Below are 25,238 nucleotides of genomic sequence, written 5' to 3'. Positions count from 1 at the left end.
AGTAAAAGGGGGTAGACTTCCCTTTGGATTTTCAGAAATATAAGGTCCTGAGAACATATGGATGAATTGTGATTTTAAATCCACTTCTTAAGGCAGCCATGCATTGTGTCATCTGCTATAGTGTAGGCAATAATGAAAATGGGGTTATCATCTATACACCAGGAGATCTGTGAGAACTAGAGAACATGAATAAAAGTTTATTTAACAATCTGTCATTCAAAACAGTCATTTATAAGATGGATTGCCACAAGATTAGGCAATAAGTTCAAGTGTCCCTGAAGTCTGACTGGCAGATCGTTTTATGTAGGTGATAGAACTGCAGAGCCTAAAGGTGACCTGCAAAGGAAAAAAAACTACATCTGTGCCTCTTTCTTTCTGATATATGGAGAAGGTGCCAAAGTACCCTTACACTCCCATATTAACCACATTTTTTCTTCTACATTAGAAATTCAGATAGAGTCTCTGGTTTTCCTAGAAGGCACTATAGATACTGGAGAACTGGTAGACTAGAACAGATAAATCATGCAGGTGAAACAACACTGGACGTTATTCTTATGCAGACTGTTGGAACATAAAAAAATAAATTTTAATGTAGTGCAAATGCCTAAAAAATACCATGGAGAAAAGTGATCTTTGTTGAACTTAACTTCTATTCAGGACCTCCAGAAGTTCTCCAGGAAAGCCAACTTGGACATCCCTGATTTTAAAAAAATACTTTATAGCCTTCTGTACATACCATAAAGCAGGAAAAAGTCACATTGTTTTTCCTTCCCTCCCATTACAGGTCACTTTAGAGCCCTTCCCAGTCACAATTTTCAATACAGATTCCCCCTTGTAAAAAGATTTGGATTTTGGGAAAGCTCCTCTAATTCTACTGTCAACATTTCAGCAAAGAGGGAAGGTTTAATAAGTTACCCACAACATTCCAACCCCTTGTTTTTTATGTTCCACTTTTATTCCACTCCACCTGACTTGACTACTCAATGTAGATCACTGGGCATTCTAAAATCTCAGCAACTTCACACACTAGGAGCCCATCGGCTTGACCAATGTGGGGAGTACTGGAAAGCACTGAGCTGTGAAAAATTACTACTCTAGTACAAAATAAAGCTCTGAGCATGGAGTCATTGCATTCCTCAAGTGAACTGCTCCAGCCAAACCTTCCTCTGCAGAGAGGTAATGAGCAGAAGGCACAATCTTACTGAAGAGTTAGTTTTCCTAGTCTGTAAAAGTGGCTGCATAGATATGAAGAAGGCATCACGTGAGCTGGAAGACTAAAAGAATACAAATCTAAACTCAAGAGTAAGATATGTCTTGCATATGGAACTCTACCCAGAACTACTCAAGTAATTAGAACACCAGACTTGGAAAGTGTCACATTTCATTAAGTGGTCCAGTAGCCCATGGTCGAAGGGAGAGCGATCCGAGTTCAGACCCCTCTCCAGCATCCCTTGATAGCAGTTGGTGTAGATAGTTTGGGATTTGAGAGGATTCACATATCTTCATCCTCTTTTTCTAAGAAATCAGTCAAGGTCCCGTTGTCTACAGGAATTAATAAATACTCCACTCCATCCGTTCCCTGAAAACGGACACACACTGTCAACACAGGACTGTGGCAAAGAAATCGCACCGATGCAAAATGCAACATGAGCCACTAGACAACACCGTTACAAACAGCACAGATTCGACACACCAACATGGCCTTATGTAGTGAGGTGCCCAGCTAGGTCACTGTTCAGTGGTACTAACTACAATATTAATCCAGGAATATTTCCTTAGCATGGCAACAAGCGAAAAAGCACACTGAAATAATCAGCTCATATCTGGTTTGGGAGACAAACCCCAGAGCTTTAGAAGGCAGCTGACTCAGTTACCCTTGCATATTACATGAGAGAGTGGGAGCAGTCCCTATCCACTTCACTTCACTTAAATGACTTATTGCCTCAGGACATAAGAGTATATTTCTTGCAAAAGAGGGACATGGTCTAAAAGTGAAAAGTGGCAACAGGAGTTCTTCAGACATTTATCAGCTATAATGCAGGCAGACATTACAGTACAACTGTGGTTAATCAAAGTTCTTTTATGTTCTCAAGGGTGTAACGTGCCTCTATTCATTCCTCTGATCCATGTCCCTCAAGGCCAGAGCACTGTTCTTGCCCCCTGTTGCTGAGCCAGTGTGCAGCTAGAAGATCCTCTACACAGTGTTCTGGGTTTGGGAGACCTGGGAATGCAGCCTCGTTGCTGGAGCTGGCTAGCAGTCTCCATTCCGGGGACTCCAAGTACAGACTACAAAGCTTGCTAAATAGTCTATTCTAGTTACCCAAATGCTTCAGATTGCTCCTCGAGATCTTCAGGTAATCAGGATGCCACTGAATACCCAGAGGAGCTCTGTGTTGTTAAGTAACTAAGCCATGTTGCCCTTTTCTGCAGTCTCTTTCCATTGCATAGAATGTTGAGAGGCCTGAATGCAAAAGCAAATAGCATGCTATAGGCCTTCAGCCCTTCACTAATGCACCGACCATTTGTCAGTGCTTCAAACAGTGTACTTTGGACATAGGTACAGCTCATCTCAGGTAAACTCAACAGCTGCAAGTAGTGAAATAAAAAGTAAGGCCACCAGCTGTAGCCACAGTCAAGGTAACAGTTGCCTAGCTCACCCGCTTGGTCCGGATGAGCTTGTGGTCCCTGAATTCTGTCAGCTGAGCCCGAAGAGTCAGGTCACTGTTCACAAGAAAGGCCTCCCGACACCGCTGGTAGAAGTCTTGGAAAGATAGTCCTGGGTATGGAGAGGAGTTAAATAAATCAAGACAGCCAGCATCCAAAGCAGATTCATGTGCTCTGGTAGAGGGCAGAGTTACTTCCTCTCCTGCAATTCTGAAGGATAGCTTGCACTGCTTGCTCACTATAAAACAGCATTACTGGGACATCCAATTTGGTAAAGTCAAACTTTCAGAGCACTCAAGTGCACAGCCCAGTGTGGGATTTTCTTTCACTGCACAGCTCCTATATTATTGTATCTTTATCTTCCTAGATTAATACTATGCCATTTATTTGCAAATTGCAGAGCACTACAGACATTAACCTGTAGGTATCATAGGAGGACAAGCCAGGACATAGATTAAGTGGCACTGACTAAGGTCACGCAGCTAGTCAGTGGCAGAAGTGGTAGCAGAACCCAAGAGGTCTTGACTCCTTGTCTCTCCTAATCAATGGATAGCATGTGACAGTCAACTTCTTCCTTGGTTTTGTAACTCAGCCCCACATGAAGGATTTCACTATCAGACTGGGTGACAGTAAGAAGAGATCCTCTGAACTCAGCCATTCATCTGATTTCACGTCACACACCAGAACATGTAGCCCAATGCACAGCACTAGTACAGATGCTCTGTGCTAAACTCACATTCAAGAGCCAGCAGTTTCCGTAAATCTGCTATGGCAACACATGCTAAAATGGGAGAACCCAGCTTCCACCTTGACTGAATGTCAATGGTGCCACGTCAGAGGAGAGAGGAAATGCCACGTGCATTCCTACATCAAACACCGGGTACCTGGGTAAGATGGGTTATCCTTGTTCTCCAGATGATACTGGGCCAGCAGTCTGAAAATCCCTCTGTTGGGAAAAAAATAAAAAGGCCATTACAGAAATGTTAAACAATTTTTCTTGAAGAACAGAGTCTTGTGTACACACAGCAGATGGAAGAAAAGACTTGCTTTCCAAGAGCCATTCGTTTAAATTGGTCCCATTCCTCCATCATGTAAGGGCTACTGATCATTTGGAACCCAAGTTAAACAATCAACTTGAAAAGTGTCAGAAAGCTGATTGTTCTACAGATAAAGCCCAAATTAAGTTATCATTGCATAGAGCAGGGGTGGGCAAACTACAGCCCGTGGGCACCCCTGTGGCGCCACGGGGCTAAGGCAGGCTCCCTGCCAACCCAGGCCCTGCACCGCTCCCGGAAGTGGCCAGCACCATGTCCCTGCGGCCCCAGGGGTAGGGGGTGGGGCAGAGGGCTCCATGCGCTGTCCTCACCTGCAGACACTGCCCCCTGCAACTCCCATTGGCCGGGAACGGCAAGGTAAACAGCACCAGACTGGAGCCCACACCCCCAACACCTCCTGCACCCCAACCCCCTGCCCTGAGCCCCCCTCCCATACTCCGCACCCCTCTCTGCACCCCAACCCCCTGCCACACCCCTCCTGCACCCCAACCCCCTGCCCTGAGCCCCTTCCTGTACACCACACCCCCTCCCACACCCCAACCCCCTGCCCCAGCCCTAGCCCTATATTCATGGCCCTGCATGTAATTTCCCCACCCAGATGTGGCCCTTGGGCCAAAAAGTTTGCCCACCCTTGCCATAGAGCCCAAGAGAGGACTCAGGAGTACACCCATGTAGTCAACTAATTATTTTATTGTTGCCCACTACAAGCAAGAAATCAAAAATGGCAGATCGTACTGCAATGCAAAGCAATTCTGTAGTTCATACACTGCCTTGCAAAGCCAACCAATATGCTGGTCGTGGAACCTGCCCCTTTCATGCAGTGAGCAATATTCACTGTGAGTTACAGAAATAACAAGCTCGACTTTCTTAGTCAAATAAGATGCTAACACTGAAGTCATTTAGTCAGTCTCTTTTTCCCTGCAAGTTTTCAGATTAAAACTTTGAATTTGTATTTTAAAGGAGTCTGAGCTGGATTTAAGGTGGACAGTCTTAGATGTTGCCATACCCCATCCAAGGGATGGCTGCCAAGACACACACAGGCTTCTCCATGGACAAAAGCAAGCTGTCCGGTATTGTTAGAAACAGTCTGTCTGTGTCTGTAGCCACACACTCTATGTGCGAATGCAGCAGGAAGTGCTATAGAAATTGAGATTGAGTTGTGTCTGTGTGGGGATAGAAGCACCAGTATAGCAAGCCAGATCCTCCATTTTTGATTTGTATGGCAAGATTCTTGGTTGTTAGAATGAAAGGTCTAGTAATCCACCCCAGCATACTAGCTATCTATTTTCTCTAGTGCTGTACATCAGTGGCTCCCATACTATGGTCCATGGACTATTAATGGTCCATGGTGAACTTGCTGGTCTCTTGGTGAGGACTCTACACGTTGTCTCCAGCTGCTAAACGGCATAGAAAGCAGCTGCAGATATGCATGTTCCCAAAGTTGCAGTTGCTTACGTGGAAAAGTAACAGCTGCCACAGGAACATTCTGCAATACTGAATGGGCGGGGCAATAATCTCGCTTTTAAGAGCTGTCACCTTGCTCCTTCACTATAGGGCACATTTCACTGACGCAAAGAAGTGCTGAGAGAGAAGGTGGAGCTTCCCCCAACTCTTCACCCATCAACGACTCACTAAGCAGTCTGAAGAGGGGCACTTAGCAGAACACGAAATCCAAGTGGTTGTGTAGCCAGACTCTGCTGGCACCCCAATATTTTGCATTCTAAATTTCCTCCAGCTAGACCGAGATCCATGCTGCTGAGAGACAGCCAATGGGAACCTTGCTTTCCAATTATGAGAAAAGAAGTGAGTTGAAGGATGGCGTGTGGTTAAGGAACTGGACTGGGACTCAGGAGATCAGGGTTCAATTCAAGCTCAACCATTGACTTCTTAATGACACCAGGCAAGTCACTTAATCACTCCATGTCTCAGTTCCCCATATGTAGAGCCCTGCACAATACAAATTTATATCCGTGAATATAAATCAGTATCTGCAGAACCACAATAGTGAAAGGAGCAGAACGTGGGGTCGTCGCTCCCAGGAGCCAGCACCCCGCGCCGGCAGTTCCTCCAGCGCCGCTGTACCATTCGCAGCCCCGCCCCCACCCCTGCCCCCTCCACGCAGCTGTCTCTCCCGTTCGGGGGTGTGCACGCCGCTTGCACACAAGAGCACAACCAGGCACACCTGCCTGTAAGCCTGGTGCCCACCCAGTGGGCACGGCCGGGGGCGGTACAGCCACGGTGGAGGAACTGTCGGCGTGGGGCTCTGGCTCCTGGAAGCAGTGCCCATGTCCTGCTCCTTTCGCTGCTGTGGTTCCTGTGAGAGCCCTGAGGTTCTGCGGATACCGGTTTATATCCATGGATATAAATTTTTATCCACACAGGGCTCTACCCATATGGAAATTGGGGATGGCAGCCCTGTCTCTCTCAGCTTTTTTGTCTCTTTTATCTATATAGAACGTAAGATCTTTGGGACTGAGACTCTCTCTTACTACATGTACACACAGCACCTAGCACAATCTTAACTGGGCTTCTAGCTGCTAGAACGATAACATGATAGGATCTTACCTTGCATTGGGGGTGAGGCTGTGCAAGACATGCGTTAGGGAGCTCAGAGCCAGAGACCCAGATTGCTGCACTAAGAGCGAGTTCTCATAGGAGGTTTCTTCCAGGTAGGGACTAAAAGTGGTTGTTTCATACCAGAGCCAGTTATAGAGGCTTTGTTTTGCCTGATCCCACACTAGACACATACACACACACACACACAAAAGGGAAGAAAGGAGAGACGGTTGCAGATTTAGCTTCTCCCAGTCATACAATATAAACCATCTTAAGGTCTAATGCTTAGTGCAGCAGCACAACCTTAGAGCAGTGGTTCCCAACCTTTCCAGACTACTGTACCCCTGAAGCCCAAGTCCTGCTGTGTGGGGCTGAAGCATGTAACTTAGCTTCACGGGGGCCCCTGGGGTCCCGGGCAATTACCCTGCTTGCTACCCCCTAACTGCACTTGCGACCCCTCTAAATCCATCCCATGACCCCTGATCTAGACAAGTTGACATATTCCCTGGAAGACCTCTGTGTACCCCTGTGACATACCCCTGGTTGAGAACTACTGCCTTAGCGAATCCTCACTTACATAGAGCAATATTACTTACCCAGCCATTTACACTCAGAGTGAAACATTGTTCCCTGCATCAAAGAATTTACACGCACACTGCACACATCCCCTCTTCCATTCCACTTTCAGTTAGAAGCTACAGGATAGCGCCAGTCTGAACAACGTGGTGTTTGAACCAGTGGGTCAGTGAAGCATCAGTACTCTACAGATAATCTGACAGTGATTGGCAGCTACAGTTGTGTGTTTGTACAGCCCCATGGGCAATGGGGCTCCCATCCTGACCATGGTCTCCAGGTGCTAATAGAAAGCTACCTGTACATTATGCACCCACGGGGCAGAGATAAGACAATGCAAGCAATATACACAGTGCATTTAACAATCCCAGAAGGTTGGTTTTTCTGGAAGCACAGTAACAGAAACCAAGGCCCTGGGACTCACTGAGTGGAGCATTGATGTGATCAATGGAGGCGATGAGGTGGATGTTGGGCAGGGATGCTAACTGTGCAAGAATTTGCTGGCTTTTGTCTCCTCTCAACATCTTGCTGTCCAGGTTATGGATGAGGAGATAGAGCTCCAAGGAAGAATCTACAAAGGGGGGAAAAAACAGCAAGGGAACAGTCACTTTAAGGAGCTACACTAAGAGTGAAGAGATTCCATGTTCTCACTGTGGTTTGAGTGCAAGCCAGTCCTGTCAAATCCCCTATGCATGTCCGTCCAGCACTCCAGTGTCAGAGGACTTTGCCTTTCAGGTTACTAGGCCCTGCGGATGCCAATCAGCCTGTATTTCAGGGCATCTGAAATATTTTCTACAAGCTCTTTCCGTAGCTCTCACCACCACTGCAGCTTTCCTTTCATAACCCCCTTTCACTTGCTCCAGTGTTTCTCTTTGGGGCTGAAGCTTTCTATGCCTTTAGTTCTGAGCCTCTACACCAGTGGTTTTCAAACGGCGGGTTGTGACCCAGTACTGGTTCGTGGAACGGAAGGCTCTAGGTCGCGGCAGCATTGGTCAGCACCGCCAACCGGGCCGTTAAAAGTCCCATCAGTGGTGCTGCCCGGCTAGTGCTATCTGTTCTGACACCGCGCTATGCCCCAGAAGGGGCCAGCAGCAGGTGTAGCTCCTGGGGGTGGGGGTGCCACAGGGCTCCGCATGCTGCCCCTGCCCCAAGCACTGGCTCCACACTCTCATTGTCCAGGAACCAACCAATGGAAGCTGGGGGGCGGGGGGCAGAGCTGGATCTGCTGCTGGCCGCTTCCAGGGAGCGGCACCGTCCGCAGTGCCAGGACAGGCAGGAAGCCTGCCTTAGCATCCCTACTGTGCTGTTGACTGGGAGCCGCCCGAGGTAAGCCTGCGCCCCAATCCCCTGCCCCAGCCCTGAGCCCCCCCCAAACTCAGAGCCCCTTCCTGCATCTCAAACCCCTCATCCCCAGCCCCACCCCAGAGCCTGCACACTCATCCCAGAGCCCTGACCCCCTCTCGCACCCCAACCCCCTGCCCCAGCCCAGAGCCCCCTCCCACAGCCTGAACCCCTCATTTCCAGCCCCACCCCACAGCCCTCACCCCTGCACCCCAACCCTCTGCCCCAGCCCAGAGCCCCTCCCAAACCCCTCATCCCCAACGACACTGGGTCACGGGCATCAACAATTTTCTTCAACTGGGTCACCAGAAAAAAAAAAAAAAAGTTTGAAAACCACTGTTCTAGACAATATGAATTTATTTTAGGAGCGGGGTTTAAGTACAGATCTGTTCTACTACTTTTGAATTATGCAAGTGAGAGACCAAATAAAACCCGCCCACTCTCAGAGGATCTGATCCAAAGCCCACTGACTTGAACAGAAATCTCTCTCAACATGCCTTTAAAGAGCTCCGTATGGGTATGTCTACACAGCAGCTCGGAGATGTAATTCCCAGTGCAGGTAGTGGTACACATGCTAACCTGAGCAGAGCAGTGTGGCAGTGGTGGGCAGCTAGCCTGAGCAGGCAAGTACAATCATGCCCAAGCTCCTAGGTATGTACTCCAGGGGCTAGCCCTGGCTGCCACAGAAACTATTTTTAGGTGCTAGTTTGAGCAAAGCTAGGGCCTGTCTATCTACCCAAACTGGGAATTGCATCTCCCAGCTGCTGCACAGATGTACTCCGAGACTTATTGACACACAGAATGTAAATGGGCGATCTTTAAAACTTCAAACTTGGCCTGTTGCTGCTAAAGCTGCCAAACAAACAGCTGCTTGGCGAGCCCAGTAAACTCCCAGACAAACCATTAGCCAATTATATATTCTGTTTTGTGCAGAAACCAAGTAGCTACTCAACTGCCCATAGCCCTGGGTTTTCTACAGGGAGACAGCTAGAGATTAGCACCTGTCATGCTGCATAAGAACAGCTACAATTGGGGGCCTGCCTCTAGCCAGCCAACCTTTCCCCTACCCGCTCTCTGTAGGAAAGCACGAAGACACATGAAGGATGAACATTTGAGGAAAAAAAACAAAAAAGATACAAGAGTCAAGGCTCCAATGGCAACATCACATATGCACAGAAGTAGACACAAAATTTAGCCACCGGGACTATACACATACACAGCATACAGCTATACTGTTACATATGGAACTCGGCAAGCACTCTGTATATATGACATGACCCATTTAACATTGCTTTTAGAACCTGAACTCCCACTTCCTACTTTGTTTGATCAAAACAGCCATCAGCCACAGAGGGGCCTGCATACATTAAGTTACATTGCCAGTCCCTTTCAGTCCATTAGACTTTGTACAGTCAAAGCTCAATCCAATGTCCACTGAAGTCTATGGCAAGCCTCTTAGGCCAGGGTTTTCAAAGGAGCCTAAGGAAATTCAGCCCCCTACTCCCATTAAATGTCAGTGATATTAGGGCATCTGGGCTCTCTTAGGCTCTTGAAATTTTCACCTCTTGGCTTCAATGGGTATTGTTCAGGCCCTCAGGCAACCAGTCAGAATCTCCTTCTCCCACCCACCCCCATACAAAAAGCTTAGGTTTTACCCTTATTCTGTTCTATCAATGAACTTACAGCTGAGGAGAAATATGGCACAAACTCCTCCAATGAACCAAGTGAAGAGACTAAGCACTCGGTAGAGCAGACATGTGGCTCTCATGCTCATTGTCAGAATGCTCATTTTCTCACCTTGCCTTGGCAAGGTGTCTAAGCTAATATGCTGAAACTGAGGAAAGGGAATGCTGTATTTCCAGGTACTCAATTTCAAGACACCTTCACACATTTCACAACCAAGAAGCCAACACCGTGGTGCACTTATGCATCTATTCAGAGAACTATGTATATTTTCCATGAAGGCCACAAAATCACAAGACGGGAAACAGAACGGCAAGAATCAACACAAAGATTGCAATTGAGCAAGTGGGAAGTAGATGTGATTTCAAGGAAGACACCAGACTTGCACAAGATTTTCCAAGATCAGAGAGAGTCTAAGCTTTAGGGCATCTGCTCAGCCTCTTTACCTTCTTTAAATCTTTTCATGATCAAGTCTAACTGATCCATAGGGCTGCGGAAAGTCCCCACATGATCCAGCACCTCCTCTGTTATGGAGTTCAGAATCTGTAACAGAAAAGTGCAAGATCACTATCATCCTGAGGGACTTCTGAGAACTATGGGCTTAACACCAAATCTAAGTGTTGGGCCTTAGCTAACACCAGGGATCTTCACCAATTCCAGCTATCTGTGGCCAGTTGCCAGCATAGCTGCACATGGTGCAAACCCCTAGGGTAGTCAAGGTAAGTCATGATTTTCTCCAATTTCAAGCACAGGTAAGTTGTATTGGAGTATGTTGCATATTATGGGATACCTCATCTATACTAGGGAGTTTGCACTAGTTCAGGTAACTATCCCCAGCGTGGCCAAAGTTTCTTTAAACTCAAGGAGAAGGGAGAATGGGGAATGCTATTCATTGAGGAGTCGGTGTTTAGAGACTGGGAAAGCTTCCTGTGGTCTACACTAAACGTTTTGTATTGGAAGATTTTAGTGGTTGCAGATAATAAGCAGCAACTTAAAAACCTCACAAGCTCTGTCACACTTACTGATCTCACAGTGATGCTGGGGAAGAAGCCATTGACAACCAGGTGAATGGAATCCCGGAGCAGAGAGGTACGAAACTTCTCCAACAGATCTCTCTTTGAGCCCAGTCCATAAAGCACAATACTGAACCCCAGGCTGCAGCGAAGAGAGCAGATTAAAGGAATCAAACTGACAGGTCCTTTTAGAATCTCACATCTCTGTTTTCATTACATGAAACAATCTGATTCCCTCTCCTCCTACAATCTTACAATTCTGAAGAGTCAATCAAGTCCAGGCTACTTCAACTTGCAGCCAGCCAGTCCCTCCATTGTAGGGGGTTTGAGCTGAGCGGGTATGGTGGTTCCATGTAACTAACAGGAGTGAGTATCAGCATGCTCAAGACCTGGGAATTTGCGGTCCTCACACAAAAGGGACACTTGACTGAAGACTATTAGGTCCTCTGAAACAGTGCAGACTAACAGAAACTGCTCACAAAGCCACTGCATAGGCCCCTCCACCAAGCTATTCAGGGACAGTACATTCAGCTTTTCCCATGAATCACAGCAGTTATGAGACAGCAAATGGAAGCCTACCAGTTGCTTCTGATGTGTCTTTTCTAGTCAGGTCAAAGGTCATGATTTCAAAATCAAGGCATGCTATTCTAGTACTGTGGTTTAACCTTTAACTATCCAATGTAGTGAGAGACAGGCAGATCCAAGGATGCTTTAGGACACTGCAGATCACTGACCTCTTCTGAGGAGAGGCACAGCATCTAAGGAAGAATGATGTGTCCACGAAAGAGGCAAGAGTGGGCCAGATCCCAAGGTGCTGTGCGCAAACAACTCCCATTAACTTCAGTGCAAGCACGAGACCTCTCTGGATTTGGCCCAGTGAGAATATTTATTGTAAACCTCCCCACACATAGCATCTCCCACCCACCCCCACCTGCTTCCTCTGCCTCACCAGCCTACCATCTTTCTCACACTACCCCATATGCCCGGGACTGTCCCATGAACCATGACACCCGCAATTTCCTCCTTGCACCACACTTTTCGCAAAGCCTTCTAGCACTGATGTCCTCCCAAACATCTGCACCTGCCCTCCTCTGAGCTACTAGCCTCTACATCCTTTGTCCCAGTTAGAATCAAATCCTCTAGAGGCAGGGACCTTGTCTTCTGTAAAGCACCATGGAATCTTATAGCTCTATAAGCAACACCCAGTATTAACTACACCTCTACCCCATATAACGCTGTCCTTGGGAGCCAAAAAATTTTACCGTGTTATAGGTGAAACCGCGTTATATTGAACTTGCTTTGATCCGCCGGAGCACTGCTTTACTGCGTTATATCAGAATTTGTGTTATATCGGGGGTAGAGGTGTATAATGGAAGTGTGCCCCCCCAACCCCACTCTCTCTCTCACAAATTGACACAGAATTCAAGCTCCTACAGACCTCAACAGACTCGGCACTTTTCTTCTCGCATCTACTATTAGATCCCTCACGCTAAGAAAGCTCATTATTACACCACTGAAGAAAACCAGAGTCTATGGTACGTGATACTGGCGATTTGCTAACAGACTTGTATGCTCTAAACTGTCTTTCCCCCTTTCCTCATCTACTTGACTGTTTATAAAACATACGAATGAGCACTTACAGCTCCCATCAACTGGGGACACTCTACACCTCTAAAAACCCTGGCTGTTCAGCTCATAAAGATAAATTTTGCACAACTTGTCTCAAGAGATGCATTACCCAGACTGCGCCCTAAGAAATTACACCTGCTTATCCTGCAACCTCAGCCCTAATTCAGTCAGTGAATCATTCCATTGCCCATCTGTGGGACAATGATTTAAATTAGCAGAGGCTTTCCTGATGGTATGTTGGGGACTAATGTTCACTGTATCTTCTTAGAGGAATCCATAGATACTTACTGTAACTGCAGCATCCATTTGGAAAACAAGGATTCATGCTGTTGGTTTAGTTCCTTCAGTTCAGCAGTGAAGGCAGAGGGAGCCTTGTTCAGGAGGACAAGCAGCGTTTGCTGTGTTTAGAAGGGGAGAATAGGACAGTCATACAGGGTTTAGGGTTGAAGACAATGACTAAACAGGTGTCTAAATGTGTGCCTGGAGTTTGTGACTGAACCCTTATAAACACTGCACTTCTACAGCACCTTCCATTCAAAGATCCGAGTGCTTTACCTGTATTAATTAATTAAACTGCAATACTCCAGTGGGAACAATTAGCCCAGGTTTGCTGATGGGGCAATCAAATGACTTGCCCACTTTTACACAGAAACCTGTGGCCGATCCAAGAACAGGGTCAAGGCTGATGCTCAATCCTGTGTCTTGGTCACACCCCATTCTGCTTCACCTTGCAGCACGTGGGCCTGCTGCTACTGAGACAATGGCACATTCACAGCTTCTTCTGCACCAGCAGCTGGATTTTCGCCGCTAAGCATGCTCTGCCAATAATGGATGCACCGAACCAGAGACAACCCCATTAGTACTGGGCAAGACCAGAGTGCCTGTCAATGTGGTTTGCGTTAGTTCAGTTGATTCAGTCACTAAAGGGTTAAAGGCCATGAGGTATTAGGTTTAAAGAGAAGACTCCAGAATATTAGAAAACAAACAGGAAAGAATTCACTTGCAGATCAAAACTAGTCTCACCAGAGAAAGTGCTATGAGAAATGTATTACGAATCTGGAGGGCTAGTTCAGGCTTTTAAAAGACATGCCAGAGTCCTGAGATGTAAGCTAGCAGCGCTACTTATAATGTTGGTAACGGAATTGGAACTACTGTAGCATGAGACCTATGCAGGCTTCAAATTCTCCAATTAATGCATTCACTTCCCACCCCCATGTGGCAGAAGAGAGTTTACTCTGGAGAGAAAACAGAAGACAACTGTGCTATTTTGGATAAACACAAAGCTTTCAGAGCATCAAGCTGCCCATTAGTCCCTTTGATATCAGCAGACGATTTAAAACTGCACGTCTGGATTTCCCAATACACAAAAGTGTCCAATTTAACCACCTGGAATCCACCAGAGTTTTCCCTGGGTAATGCATTATGCAGAATCCAGGCAGCAGTCAGTAGGTAATCTGAATGCATGTGTTTTGGTAACATGGAGTTAGACCGATAACCCTAGACACAAAAATCTTATGTATTCACCGAACAGACAGCAGGCACCAACAGTACATATTTCTCCGAGTCCCTGCTCTGGAGGGGCCACCTCTAGGGACAAGGGGATCATTTGCTCTCTGTGTTAGGTTCAATCCATGGCCTCTCCACGGGGAGTGTCAACAAGTGGTCCATTTAAGTTTTTTTTTTAAAAAGCCACCAGAGTTAGATGTCTACTGGGAACCAGATTGGGACAACACTCCCTTTCACACATATACAGAGGCCACTGAATAGCTGTCAGATAGTAACGCTTCGGGCTGCCCCCAACCTGCATGGGATTTGAACCGCAAACCCAGAGCTGAAATCTTCCCCCACACCATTAATACTCCCCTCAGCTCATCTGGGGGAATAGATGGGTTTTTACTTTTAACAAATTTGTTCACAAAAGGCAGACTTCATTGCTGCCCGGATTGGTAGCAGACTTCATCGCTGCCCTCCATTCATATCATCCCTTTCAATCTCCCCTGCATTCTGAATTCTAGCGATTGCAACATTCAACCGACCTATTAGCCAGCACCTACTACATACTTCCCTCTTCCCACCCCACTGTTGCTACCACTTTCTCAGCTCCAATGGTGGGAGCACTAGAGCAGAGAAGGCAATAGTTTAACCACTAGGCCACTTGACCCTACTCAGAGCAGCTGTACAACACATAATAGTTCAAACACCAATGGACTGTTGGCACACTGTCTACACTAGGGCTCCTGCCACTGATATCACTAATACAGCTGAACTGGTGGTAGCAACAGGGGGGAATTTCGGGGGGGGGGGGGGGGGGGGAAATCCACCACAGACAAGACCTTCCATTCTGAAGGCGGTTTCATCTGCTACAAACTTTACCTGATCCAGCTTTCTTTTCTGCAGCTTCTGAAGGGTTCGATTGGAGGTTAGAACTTTGGAACTACTGTGTGCCTCAAAGTATTCTTCTACCAGGTTGCTCTGAAAAGGCAGAGTGCAAGGTCAGTCTCAGGCAGGTTCTGGGGGCTCACTCTCTCTCTCCCCACACCCCACCCCCCTGAGGCTCAAATTGCTGTGTTAGGATGCCATTTTACAGCCACACCCGCTCCTCAGTTCAGAGGGGATGGGGTTGAGGAGAAAACAAAGCAGAGATGCCAACCTCATTCTCAGACTTTTAGGAATGTTATGAAAAAGATTTGAGAGGAATTAGGGAGGCTACCATGACCTCTCTCTCCCCCCACACCCATCTGTTGGCAAGGGGGAGGGGCTGAAACCCTACCCCCAAACAGGGAGACAGAGCGTAGGAAAGCTGCCCTCATATACCATCTACAGCCCTTAATTCCTTGGCCAATGCTAGGTCTGGAACTCCTTCTCAGAATAATCCTCCTCCATCACCTTCCTGCTCTCCTCCTCCTGCCACTTCACCCCTGCCATGAGGGTCTGATAGGAGACAAGCCACGGCAATTGTTAGGTGTGGTCTGGGATGCTGGATTCACCACCCATGCCACAGGCAGCATGTGGTGTTCAAACTGCCCTATGTGGACCCTGCGGGGCTACATTAACATGCTCTAGGTATGTAGAGCACACTAGCAGGGTGGTGAATCCAGCCCCTCCAACAATCGCTGTCACCAAGCATCTCTGAATCTCTCCTATCAGGGCTGTATTTCCTCCACACTCACCGTCATTTCCTCCTTCAGTTTCTTAGCTGGTGTTTTTTTGGAAGGAGGAACTGCTCTAGTTTTACTTGGGGTCTTTTGGCCCAATATGACATCACTGGTTTCTTTGTGGTCCTTGTCCTCTTCCTCCTCCTCAGAGCATGAAGCAGAATAGTCACTCTCGCTGTCTGAACGCAAGCTTGGAGCTAAGGGGAAAGCATTTGAGAGCTGGTAATATCTTTTTACAGAGAACCCTTATTACACATTTCCTGCAGCCTAGGTTCTCCTCTTACACATTGTCTATCCTCTTTCAAGCATCCAAGTCCTAATCCGGTTTCATATCCATCATGCTACTCAAAAAAAAAATCCATTCTACGTAGACCTGAAAATATGCATACTGCTCTCTTTTCCCCTTCTCTTTCCAATTATTTAGTAAGGCTCTGCAAATTGGCACAAGCCTCTAAGTGTGGCTCTAAAAATGACATTGTGGGATTCCACGTTTCTCTTGAAGACTCTAAATCAGTCTATACTAGTAAGAAGAGTTATTCCACCTGCCAGACCTCCGAACATAAGCTGGGTTCTGTTTGAGAACCCCCAACCTACCTCAATTTACTGTCACATATACACGTGTTAAAACGTGTAAGAACATGACATGCAAATCTCTCCCACACTTATCCTGCACACTTGAAGCCAGCCAATGATTTGAAATCATCTACTATAGATATAGAGTATTAAAATCCCAGCCCCTCTGAAAAGCTTAACAGCTTCTTAAGTCAGTTCAAGTGATTAAGGCTGACGGAAACAAACTCCCAGCCTACAGCAGACAGAGATTAGAGAGTCTAACAGAAGAACCGAATTCCTCACATTTAGTAAAGCATCCGCATACATGGGATTATTCACATGGTTTTACCTGCTAAGACAAAGTCACTGAAGTAAGAGATTAGGTGCTGCCACTCACACCCCAACACCTCAGAAACAGTATCTTGCAGTGAAGGAACTATATATCCCAAACACTGGCTCAGTAAAGATGGCTATTATGCTATTTTGACTTGGGAGTCACTTGAATTCTCTATGCAGACAGCAATGTCCTTGAAGCACCCATGAGGAGATAAAAACATAAGAATGGTCCTACCAGGTCAGACCAAAGGTCCATCTAGCCCAGTATCCTGTCTTTCGACAGTGGCCAGTGCCAGGTGCCCCAGAGGGAATGAACAGAATAGGTAGTCATCAAGTGATCCACCCCCTGTCACTCATTCCCAGCTTCTGGCAAATAGAGGCTAGGGACACCATCTCTGCCAATCCTGGCTAATAACCATTGATGGACCTATCCTCCATGAATGTATCTAGTTCTTTAGATGGAACTCAGACAGCAGGTTGTAAGTAACAGAAACACTAAGATCCACCCTAAGCTTTTACTTATCAATGCTACTGTACTCCTGTAAGCTGGAGCTTACTGCAAATAGTGCTCCTTACCTGTCAATCTCTTCCTGAGTCTGTAAGGTGTTGTGGAAACAAATTCATTCTTTTTACTCTGCAAGAGTACAAGTATGTTAGTAAAGTCACACGTGCCCTATCAGTAGCAGCACTTTGCCAGGCAAGGGCCCAGGGTTTCATTTCTGAGCTCTCTCTCTCAGCTGGCAGGGACCTGAGAATGCAGAAGAAGGAAGCTGTGGTTGGGAAAGGGAATTCCTTGTGTCAGGTGACCACACCGAGCCCTGGGGGAATGGGGAAATCACAACTCACAACCAGGATGCGGAAAATTCAGAACCCTTTACCCCTGAAGGAGCCATGTGGAAGTGATGACAATGGTAACACTTCTGTCAGCCATGATGCGCTAGGTCACATATTCTACTCACCAAAGTCACTTGGAGTTCCAATAAGCGAGCGACTAGCAAAGCATAGCAGAGCACCCAGAACAGGCTGGCAGGGTTGAGAAGCCCAGCAGCAACATAATGTGTCTGATGAGCACTGAGCAGTTGTGTTCAGTCGCTGTTCGCTTAACCCTGTTAAACAGATCGTTTCTGTTTTGTGGGGGAAGGAGGTATGATTACCTCTTATATCCAAGAGAGTTTAATTTTAGAACACACGAGGTGCAAAGCCACAGCAGAGCCTTCTCATCAAGTTAAACACAATATATTATCAGGACATCAGACAAAGGACTCCTAAGGACAATTTTGCTAAGATATAAAGGCCCTGGAAGGTTTAAAGGCAAGGCCCTGGAAAGTTTCAAGACCTTTTTTTGTAGCTTTGGACCTTGTTAGCACATTTGAAGTGCAGGTTTATTCTTAAAGTGACTATGTACAAATGTCAGTCCAATCATCTGTGCATGTTCAGTTGCATCAATTTACTTCGTGCAATAAGTCTGGGGTTTTGTTTTGTTTTTTGCTTTGTATTCCTGTTAGCAAGCAAATCCAATACAGATCTGCAAGAGGGAGCTGGGTTCTGCTGCAAAAACTGTAAACCAAGTTCCAATTGCAGAATCTTTATCACCGATAAGTAACCCAGAAAGAGCACAGCCGAACTCAGACTCCAGGTTGAGTTTGCAATAATTAGAACTGTGTAGATCACATGTGGAACCATGATGCCATCTTTTAGACTCACTTTTCAAATTAGAACAGCACTTTAAATATGCTTCAAAGTACACCTCTACCCCGATATAACGCGACCTGAAATAACACGAATTCGGATATAATGTGGTAAAGCAGCGCTCCGGGAGGGAGAGGGGGCGGGACTGCGCACTCTGGCGGATCAAAGCAAGTTCGATACAACACGGTTTCACCTATAACGCGGTAAGGTTTTTTGGCTCCTGAGGACAGCGTTATATCGGGGTAGAGATGTACTGCACACACCTACAGCACGGTGCTATATAAGCAATCATTCACTGGAGTCTGGTCCCTATCTATTTCCCAGCATTCACTTCATGAACTCCCCCAGGGGCAGTCCTGCCCTGATGCAACCTCAGCAGACTTGCCAAGGCCTAGCTGAATTATGGAGACTAAACTACCCTCTTACCTCTAGGCTGTCCATCTAGTTCAGAGTTGAAACAAGTAGGTGGGGCAGCGTAGAGGAAAGCTTGCATTGCTGCTGCATGAAGTTTGCCTGTTTCGTACTGTACCCGAGGAGGACTTCAGTCTCATCACTCTTTCCCCAGCATTACAGTTCCATTATTACTAGTGGACACTAAAGTGACCAAATGCTAATGAGTCACCACTGTTTGCAGCATTTCTGGAGCACTGACATCCTCCAGTCCTAAAATTTATACAATTTCCTCCAGCAAGTTTTACAAGCTGCTGGAAATCTAAGCATTTAACTGCATATTAAAGGAATGTCAAACATGTCCAGTTGCGTGAGGCAAGGGAACCATCTCTCACTCATGCTAATTAGTCTGTCAAACCTACTGATCTGCGCGTTCACTCTAAAGCCCATAAATCCAAGATCCTCATTTGCGGCGGTTCCAGTGTTCATTTAAACCCTTCCCTGCCTGCTTCGAAATGGAGACATCTGCATTGTGAAAAATCTAGGGAGGTGCCGGGTGGGGAGAGGCTCTTCAAGCCCCAACCCCCATGACAATCAGATGGTTTGTGTTTTAAAATAAGATCAAGCAAAAAGCAGTCACTCACCTTCAGCTGGGGTTTGTTCGAAGCAGAGTACTCTGTAAAGCAAACGAAACAATGAAAGTACCATATATTTCCAGCACTGCCAGCTCCTACAAACATGGGCACAAGATGCTCATGTTTCCCCAAGTAAGAAATGCAGGCATCCGCTCTCAGTGTCTCAGAGATAGTGTCCCTGCATGTTAACTTTCTGGCCAGTCACCCTCATGGGCGCAAGGGGCAGCAACCCGCAGCTGCCCCAGAGGGGGGAATACGCCCCGCGAAAGGGGCGGTGGTGCTACCACCACTGGTGGCTTTAGCCAGGGTCCAAGGGTACTGGGGACTGACAGGAAACCTCGAGTGAGCAGGAAGGGGGTAAGGGTTTAGGGGGAGTGGGGAAGGATGGGGACAGCAAGCGAGGCTATTCTCCATGTCTAGTCCAGCAAGGAGCTGTGGTGTGGGACAGGAGGGGGAGCCTGAGCCAACCCTGCGGTAGGGGTGTCCAGTTCTTGCACTCCAGCCATTGCAGCTTGGAGCAAGTAACTGCCTCCCAGGACCCCTAGGGAGGAGGGAAGCAGGGCTGGATGTGAGGCATGGAGAGGAGGAGCAGGGCTGGCTGTGGTATAATGCACCCATTGAACTGGGGAGCTATCATGGGGAGGTGCTAAACGAGCACATCTCCAGGCTGGTCTGTCCCTGTCCCTCTCCCGCTCTGGGGCTGCACCAACCAGCTCCAGACATCATTGGAGAACACAAGTCAGGGCCTTCCTGCTAGGGTTGGAATGCAGCAAAGGATGTTTCTTCTCCCTCCTCCCGTAGCACTCAAACAATGACATAGCATAGGCCACGTGTTAACAGACTGATTACTTCCTGGACCACTCTCCTCCCCTTCAAGCTCACACACTAATCCAGGTTAAAACTCCTAAGCCAACAGGTAGGTAAGGGTGAGGATCTGGGCCCTGTTTATTCCAAAGGCCAGCTTGCCATGCCTTCTTTGTTGCGAGACGTGCCACTAGGGGTCTAGCACTGATGCTCCATTCTCTCTGCTCCCTAGGCAGAGCACTCCCTGCATATTCTATGCCCAGTGCACCTGTACAGGGGTTGCCAGTCTAGTCCTTCACGGTCCTCATTAGCCCTGATTTAAAGAATACTCAAGTGAAGCATATGCAGCCAAGTCAGAGGAGTTTCTCAGCTGACTCAACGTTGCTGTGCATTGCAGCAGCAGAAGGGAGACGCAAACACATTCTTCTCTAAGCCAGTAGGGAAAAAAAACCAATAAAACAGCATGATCCACAAGAGAACTAGAGCACCAGGCAGACTAAGCGGCACTATTTACAAAACACAAAACTAACCCTGGAATATCAAGTATGCTGGGAGTTGGACCCTGAATGCCAACCTGCTTAATTGCCATTTGTGCTGGGATACACCTGCTAGCTACTTTCCTCCAATTCACCAAAGCGTCTCAGAACTTACTCTTGCTGCTTTGAGGGGTGCAGGCTGGCTTCTCAGGATACTCAGAGGAATCAAACGTTACATTCCTCCCTGGTGTCTGGGCTAGTTCAGAGGCTTTAAATAAAAGAGAATCGTTTCAAAACGTGATAGGCACAAAACTCACACTGGACAGCTGTGGATTTGTCACAGTGACACACAGAGTTCTTTGTCCAAAGTAATCTCTTACATATTAACCCCATTTCCCAACCTTTTCAAGGAGCTGCCCCAGATATTTCCCTTCTTTCTCTACCTTTGTGAGTAAATTTAGTACTCGTGAAAGGTTCTTCAAGACTACACTCTTCTGCTGATCCACAAGACAGGTACAGAGTTAGCCTGACCTACGTGTCACCCTCATGGAGGGGCCACCCGTGGAGGTGAGAGAATATTTTAGTCATGACACTTGGTCCTCTGTCTGAGGCTGCTGAACTGGACTCTGTGGTAATGGCTTATGTGTTGAGATCATCAGTCCACTGGGAACTGGACTAAACTCACATTTTATTGACTCCCTTCTGATAATTATCAGTGTGGGTTGGATTTGAACTGGTGATTTGAATGCAAAAGGCTATGAATTGCAATAACCGTGTTGAGAATCTAAACTTCACTCAGTTCACTCAACTAAGACTTCAGCTTTACCAGCCAGAATCTCCCATTCCACTTGGCTTGTTCTAACCCACAGCAGAGCTCGAAATGTTCCAAACTTCACACTCCGCCTGCAAGACTAAAGGATGGATCAGCTCAGACTCTGCTGTGGGATTATGGCACGCACAGTGGAACAGGAGACACAACAAAGGTTCAGCATTCCAGTAAGGAAAACCCAGAGCACCAGTGGTTAAAGCCTGAATTACTGGTGACACAATACAGTAGATGTGAACCTCTGCATTAACACATACAGAAAGGGGACCACTATAACATGAGAGCTGCCATTACAGAAGAAGCAGTCACCAATATGTCCAAATCCTGAGCTTCTGTTTCTCAAAACTTTTGATCTAAAGCCATTCGTAAGACACCAAAAATAGTACTTTTAAAATACAAGTAAATTATGTATTGAGGCTGCCAGACTAAGATTCCAGGAAGAGTTTATCCGCCTGGTAATACCGAAAAGGAAAACATACCCAGCTCTGCCATCTTGCCAGAACGTTTTGGAGTCTGGAACGAGTAAATTTTACCACCACCTGCACTGGGGCCATTTCTCAAGGAATCTGTTAGAAAACACATAAGAATGGCCATACTGGGTCAGACCAAAGGCCTATCTAGCCTGTCTTCCAAGAGTGGCCAATGCCAGGTGCCCCCAAGGGAATGAACAGAACAGGTAATCATCAAGTGATCCATCTTTCCCAGCTTCTGGCAAACAGAGACTAGGGACACCATCCCTGCCCACCCTGGCTAATAGCCATTGATAAAACTATCTTCCATGAATTTATCTAGTTCTTTTTTGAACCCTGTTATAGTCTTGGCCTTCACAACATCCTCTGGCAAGGAGCGCACAGTCAACCTGTGGAACTGTGTGAAGAAATACTCCCTTTTGTTTGTTTTAAACCTGCTGCCTATAATTTCATTTGGTGACCCTCTAGTTCTTGTATTTTGAAGAGTAAATAATACTTCCTTATTTACTTTCTCCCCAGTCATGATTTTGTAGATCTCTTTCGTATCCCCCCCTTAGTTGTCTCTTTTCTAAGTTGAAAAGTCCCAGTCTTATTAATCTCTCCTCATACAGAAGCCATTCCATACCCCTAATCATTTTTGTTGCCCTTTCCTGAACCTTTTCCAATTTCAATATATCTTTTTTAGATGGGGCAACCACCATCTGCATGCAGTATTCAAGACGTGGGCATACCATGGATTTATACAGAGACAACATGATATTCTCTCTATTATCTATCTATTTCTTAGTCATGGATACATAAAAATCACTGACATATTCCTGAGCCATGGGCATCAAGACTAACACTTTATCATTGGACTTGAAAGGGCTGTTTATGTTATGGAAGTGGAAAAAAGCCCACAATCAGTCCAAGAACCATTAGAACTCAACCACATACTGCCAAAGTTTGTGGTCACTGGGCATCACTCCCTGAAGCCAAACAATTGTTTGCCAAACAACCCCACCACTTACATGTTACAGGAGTTTTCTGAATTAGACACATGCTATATCTTCCCCAGAAATACCTTCAGCACATGCCCCCAAAACAGCCACATAATTCTGCTCTTCCATGATCTCCTGGGCCTCATCATCATCATCATAAATGTTCTCAAGTTTCTTCACAAATCTCTTTACATTGAGCGCAAGTTGAGCTCTGTCCTTCCGAACTTTAACACCTAGAATCACAACCACAAAACCGTAACTTCTGATAAGCTAATGTAATTATTGATTAATGGTATTGCAGTAGTACCTCGGAGCAACCCCCTTTCTCACGCCCCCTCAGAGTTTTACTAGGGGCTGTCCAATAGAATAAAAAACACAGACCCTGTCTCAAATGCTTACAATTTAAGTAACCAAAGCTGCAGTGAAGGTCTCTGGCTTTTTAACATTCATATGGAAACTCAAGACAGCACTTGTCCCAACTGCCAAACACTGATTTGGAATGGATCTGGAACTGAGACATTAACATGACTGTTTTTTTGTTTCATAGCTACTTCTAAATTTCATATCAAGTTCTCAATATCCATATAAGTGATGCCATCAGTGCAATTCTGAAGTGTTAACTGCCACTGCAGAGTTGCACATATAGGATTTGAGTCCCATAAAGTCTAAAGAGATCACACACACCACCATAAAAAGACACCCCAAGCCAAGTTTTTAAAAGGAGATGATCACACGACATTACCGCTGCTGGGAATATTCAAATTATTAACATTCAAAATTTTCAGGAGCAACTAGTGATTTTAGGTGCCTCAGTTTCCAGATACTTAAAGAGGCCTAGTTATCAGCTGAGCACTTGCTTTCTGAGCAATCAGACCCCTCCAAGATGAAGTTGGGCACCCAGAGGCTACCATCATTTTGACAACCCTGACCCTTGATACATTTCAATATCTACAAAACAAGGTGCCTGTTTACGCTTAAACCACTAGTACCTCCGTTATCAGAAATGTGCTTCAGAACATCTTCATCTGCCACAAATCTGGCTTCCAGGACCTGGTTTCTCTTTAACTCCAGCTGACTCATAGCAGACAACCTGCAATGCCAACAAGCGTTAACTAGGCACGCGGCCAGGCACTGCTCACCCCTCAGAGCACCACGCAAGCCCGCAGCTATGCACCCCCCTTTCCGGGCAGTAAAGCACCACGTGCACCCGCCCGCCACAGCCGCCTTACAGCCCGGGGCTGTGCACGGAGACTCTGCAAAGGGGGAGCCCGGCCCGGCCCGGCCCCCAGCTGCCCGCGGAACTGGAGGCGGAGGCTGCAGCTGCCTCGAGCCCCGCCCCCAAGTCCCGCCCCACCCCCGCGGCTCACAGCAGGCTCCAAGGCGGGTGGCAGCGGCACGAGCCGGAAGGAGGTGCATCCTTCCGGGCTCTGGGCCGCACAACGCGAATCTACCGCCCTCCCAGGGGGGGCAAGACGGGGCGGGGACTGCGCTACACCAATAGGAAACGCAACTGCGCGAGATCGATCTTCCCGCCAGCAAATCAACATCGCCTCTGGCTGGCCCCTTCCGCCCGTCCCAGGAGGTATCGCCCTCAACCAACCAATACAGAGGCGTGGCCAGGAAGGTGTCCCGCCCCCAGACTCCTCCCCCTTCTAGCTCCTGCGCGGAGGCGCCGAGAGCTCTCGGCTAGGGGGAGGGGCGCGCGAGCCGGGCACGCACCGCGTCCGCACCGCGTCCGCACGGCCCCTGGGTAAGGCGGGCCTAGGCCATGGGCGGGAGCCAGGGCCCACGGCTCTGAAGCGTCCCGCCCCGCGCCACTGACTCACTGCTGAGCCGGGGATGGTGGGGCCGCGTCTCCTCCCCTGTCCTCGGGGCCGCGTCCGGGGCGCGCCGGCGTCACGACACAAACAGCTCCCGCTCCCAGTACGTGTCGTCACACCGGCCCCTTTGTAAGGCCGGAACAAGCGCCCAACGGGCAGGGCCCCCGGCGCCTTGTGTAATTGCGGGAGGGCCCCTATCAACCGACCCGCTCACAGCGGGGCCGCGCTGCGCCTCTTCCGCCCGGCGGGAGCCGCCCGCCACTGCAGAACCGTTTCCTGAGGCGATCCCCCGGGGCAGGGCTAGCCCGTGCCCGCCTCGCTGCAGTGCCGGGCAGCGCGCGGGGAGCCGCCCGGGCCGCTCACGCGCCACCTAGAAGCGCCCTGGCTCGGAGACGCCATAGGTCGGGTTCCCAAGAGGAGGACGCAGGGGCGGGGGAGCAGAAAGAGACCGGTGGGGGGGCTGGAGGGGGCAATCACTGGAGGTCGGGGACACTAGGGCTCCCTGGCAGGGCAGCAAGCCCGGGCCCCAGCGACAGCCATCTCCTCAGCGCTGTGGGGGAGGTGGGATCCAGCAGCTGTAGGTCGCAGGGG

The 25,238-nt window shown here is 47.7% G+C and overlaps 1 protein-coding gene across 5 annotated transcripts; it reads right to left on the bottom strand.

Moving 5' to 3' along the window:
• Positions 1-181: 181 nt before the first annotated feature.
• On the bottom strand, positions 182-24,828 carry ORC2 (origin recognition complex subunit 2). 5 transcript variants are annotated; one of them, XM_054044593.1, is made up of 17 exons: positions 24,654-24,828; positions 23,817-23,917; positions 22,911-23,060; positions 21,857-21,943; positions 20,727-20,819; positions 19,281-19,312; positions 17,134-17,191; positions 15,685-15,866; positions 14,888-14,986; positions 12,803-12,912; positions 10,895-11,027; positions 10,319-10,415; positions 7,273-7,419; positions 6,285-6,456; positions 3,549-3,610; positions 2,658-2,776; positions 182-1,579 (listed from the first exon to the last, which is right to left on the bottom strand). In XM_054044593.1, the coding sequence occupies exons 2-17, from the start codon at positions 23,905-23,907 to the stop codon at positions 1,493-1,495; spliced, it is 1,719 nt and encodes a 572-aa protein (XP_053900568.1). In that variant the 5' UTR covers positions 23,908-23,917; positions 24,654-24,828; the 3' UTR covers positions 182-1,492. The 5 variants fall into 5 exon arrangements, with proteins under 5 accessions (XP_053900568.1, XP_053900567.1, XP_053900571.1 ...); XM_054044592.1 differs by lacking the exon at positions 24,654-24,828 and adding an exon at positions 24,195-24,286; XM_054044596.1 differs by lacking the exon at positions 24,654-24,828 and having other exon boundaries at positions 23,817-24,049.
• Between the last annotated feature and the right edge of the window lie 410 nt (positions 24,829-25,238).

Source organism: Malaclemys terrapin, chromosome 11 (genome assembly GCF_027887155.1).
Source record: "Malaclemys terrapin pileata isolate rMalTer1 chromosome 11, rMalTer1.hap1, whole genome shotgun sequence".
In the NCBI taxonomy this organism is placed as follows: Eukaryota; Metazoa; Chordata; order Testudines; family Emydidae; genus Malaclemys; species Malaclemys terrapin.
This window is presented reverse-complemented; position numbering and strand designations above follow the sequence as displayed.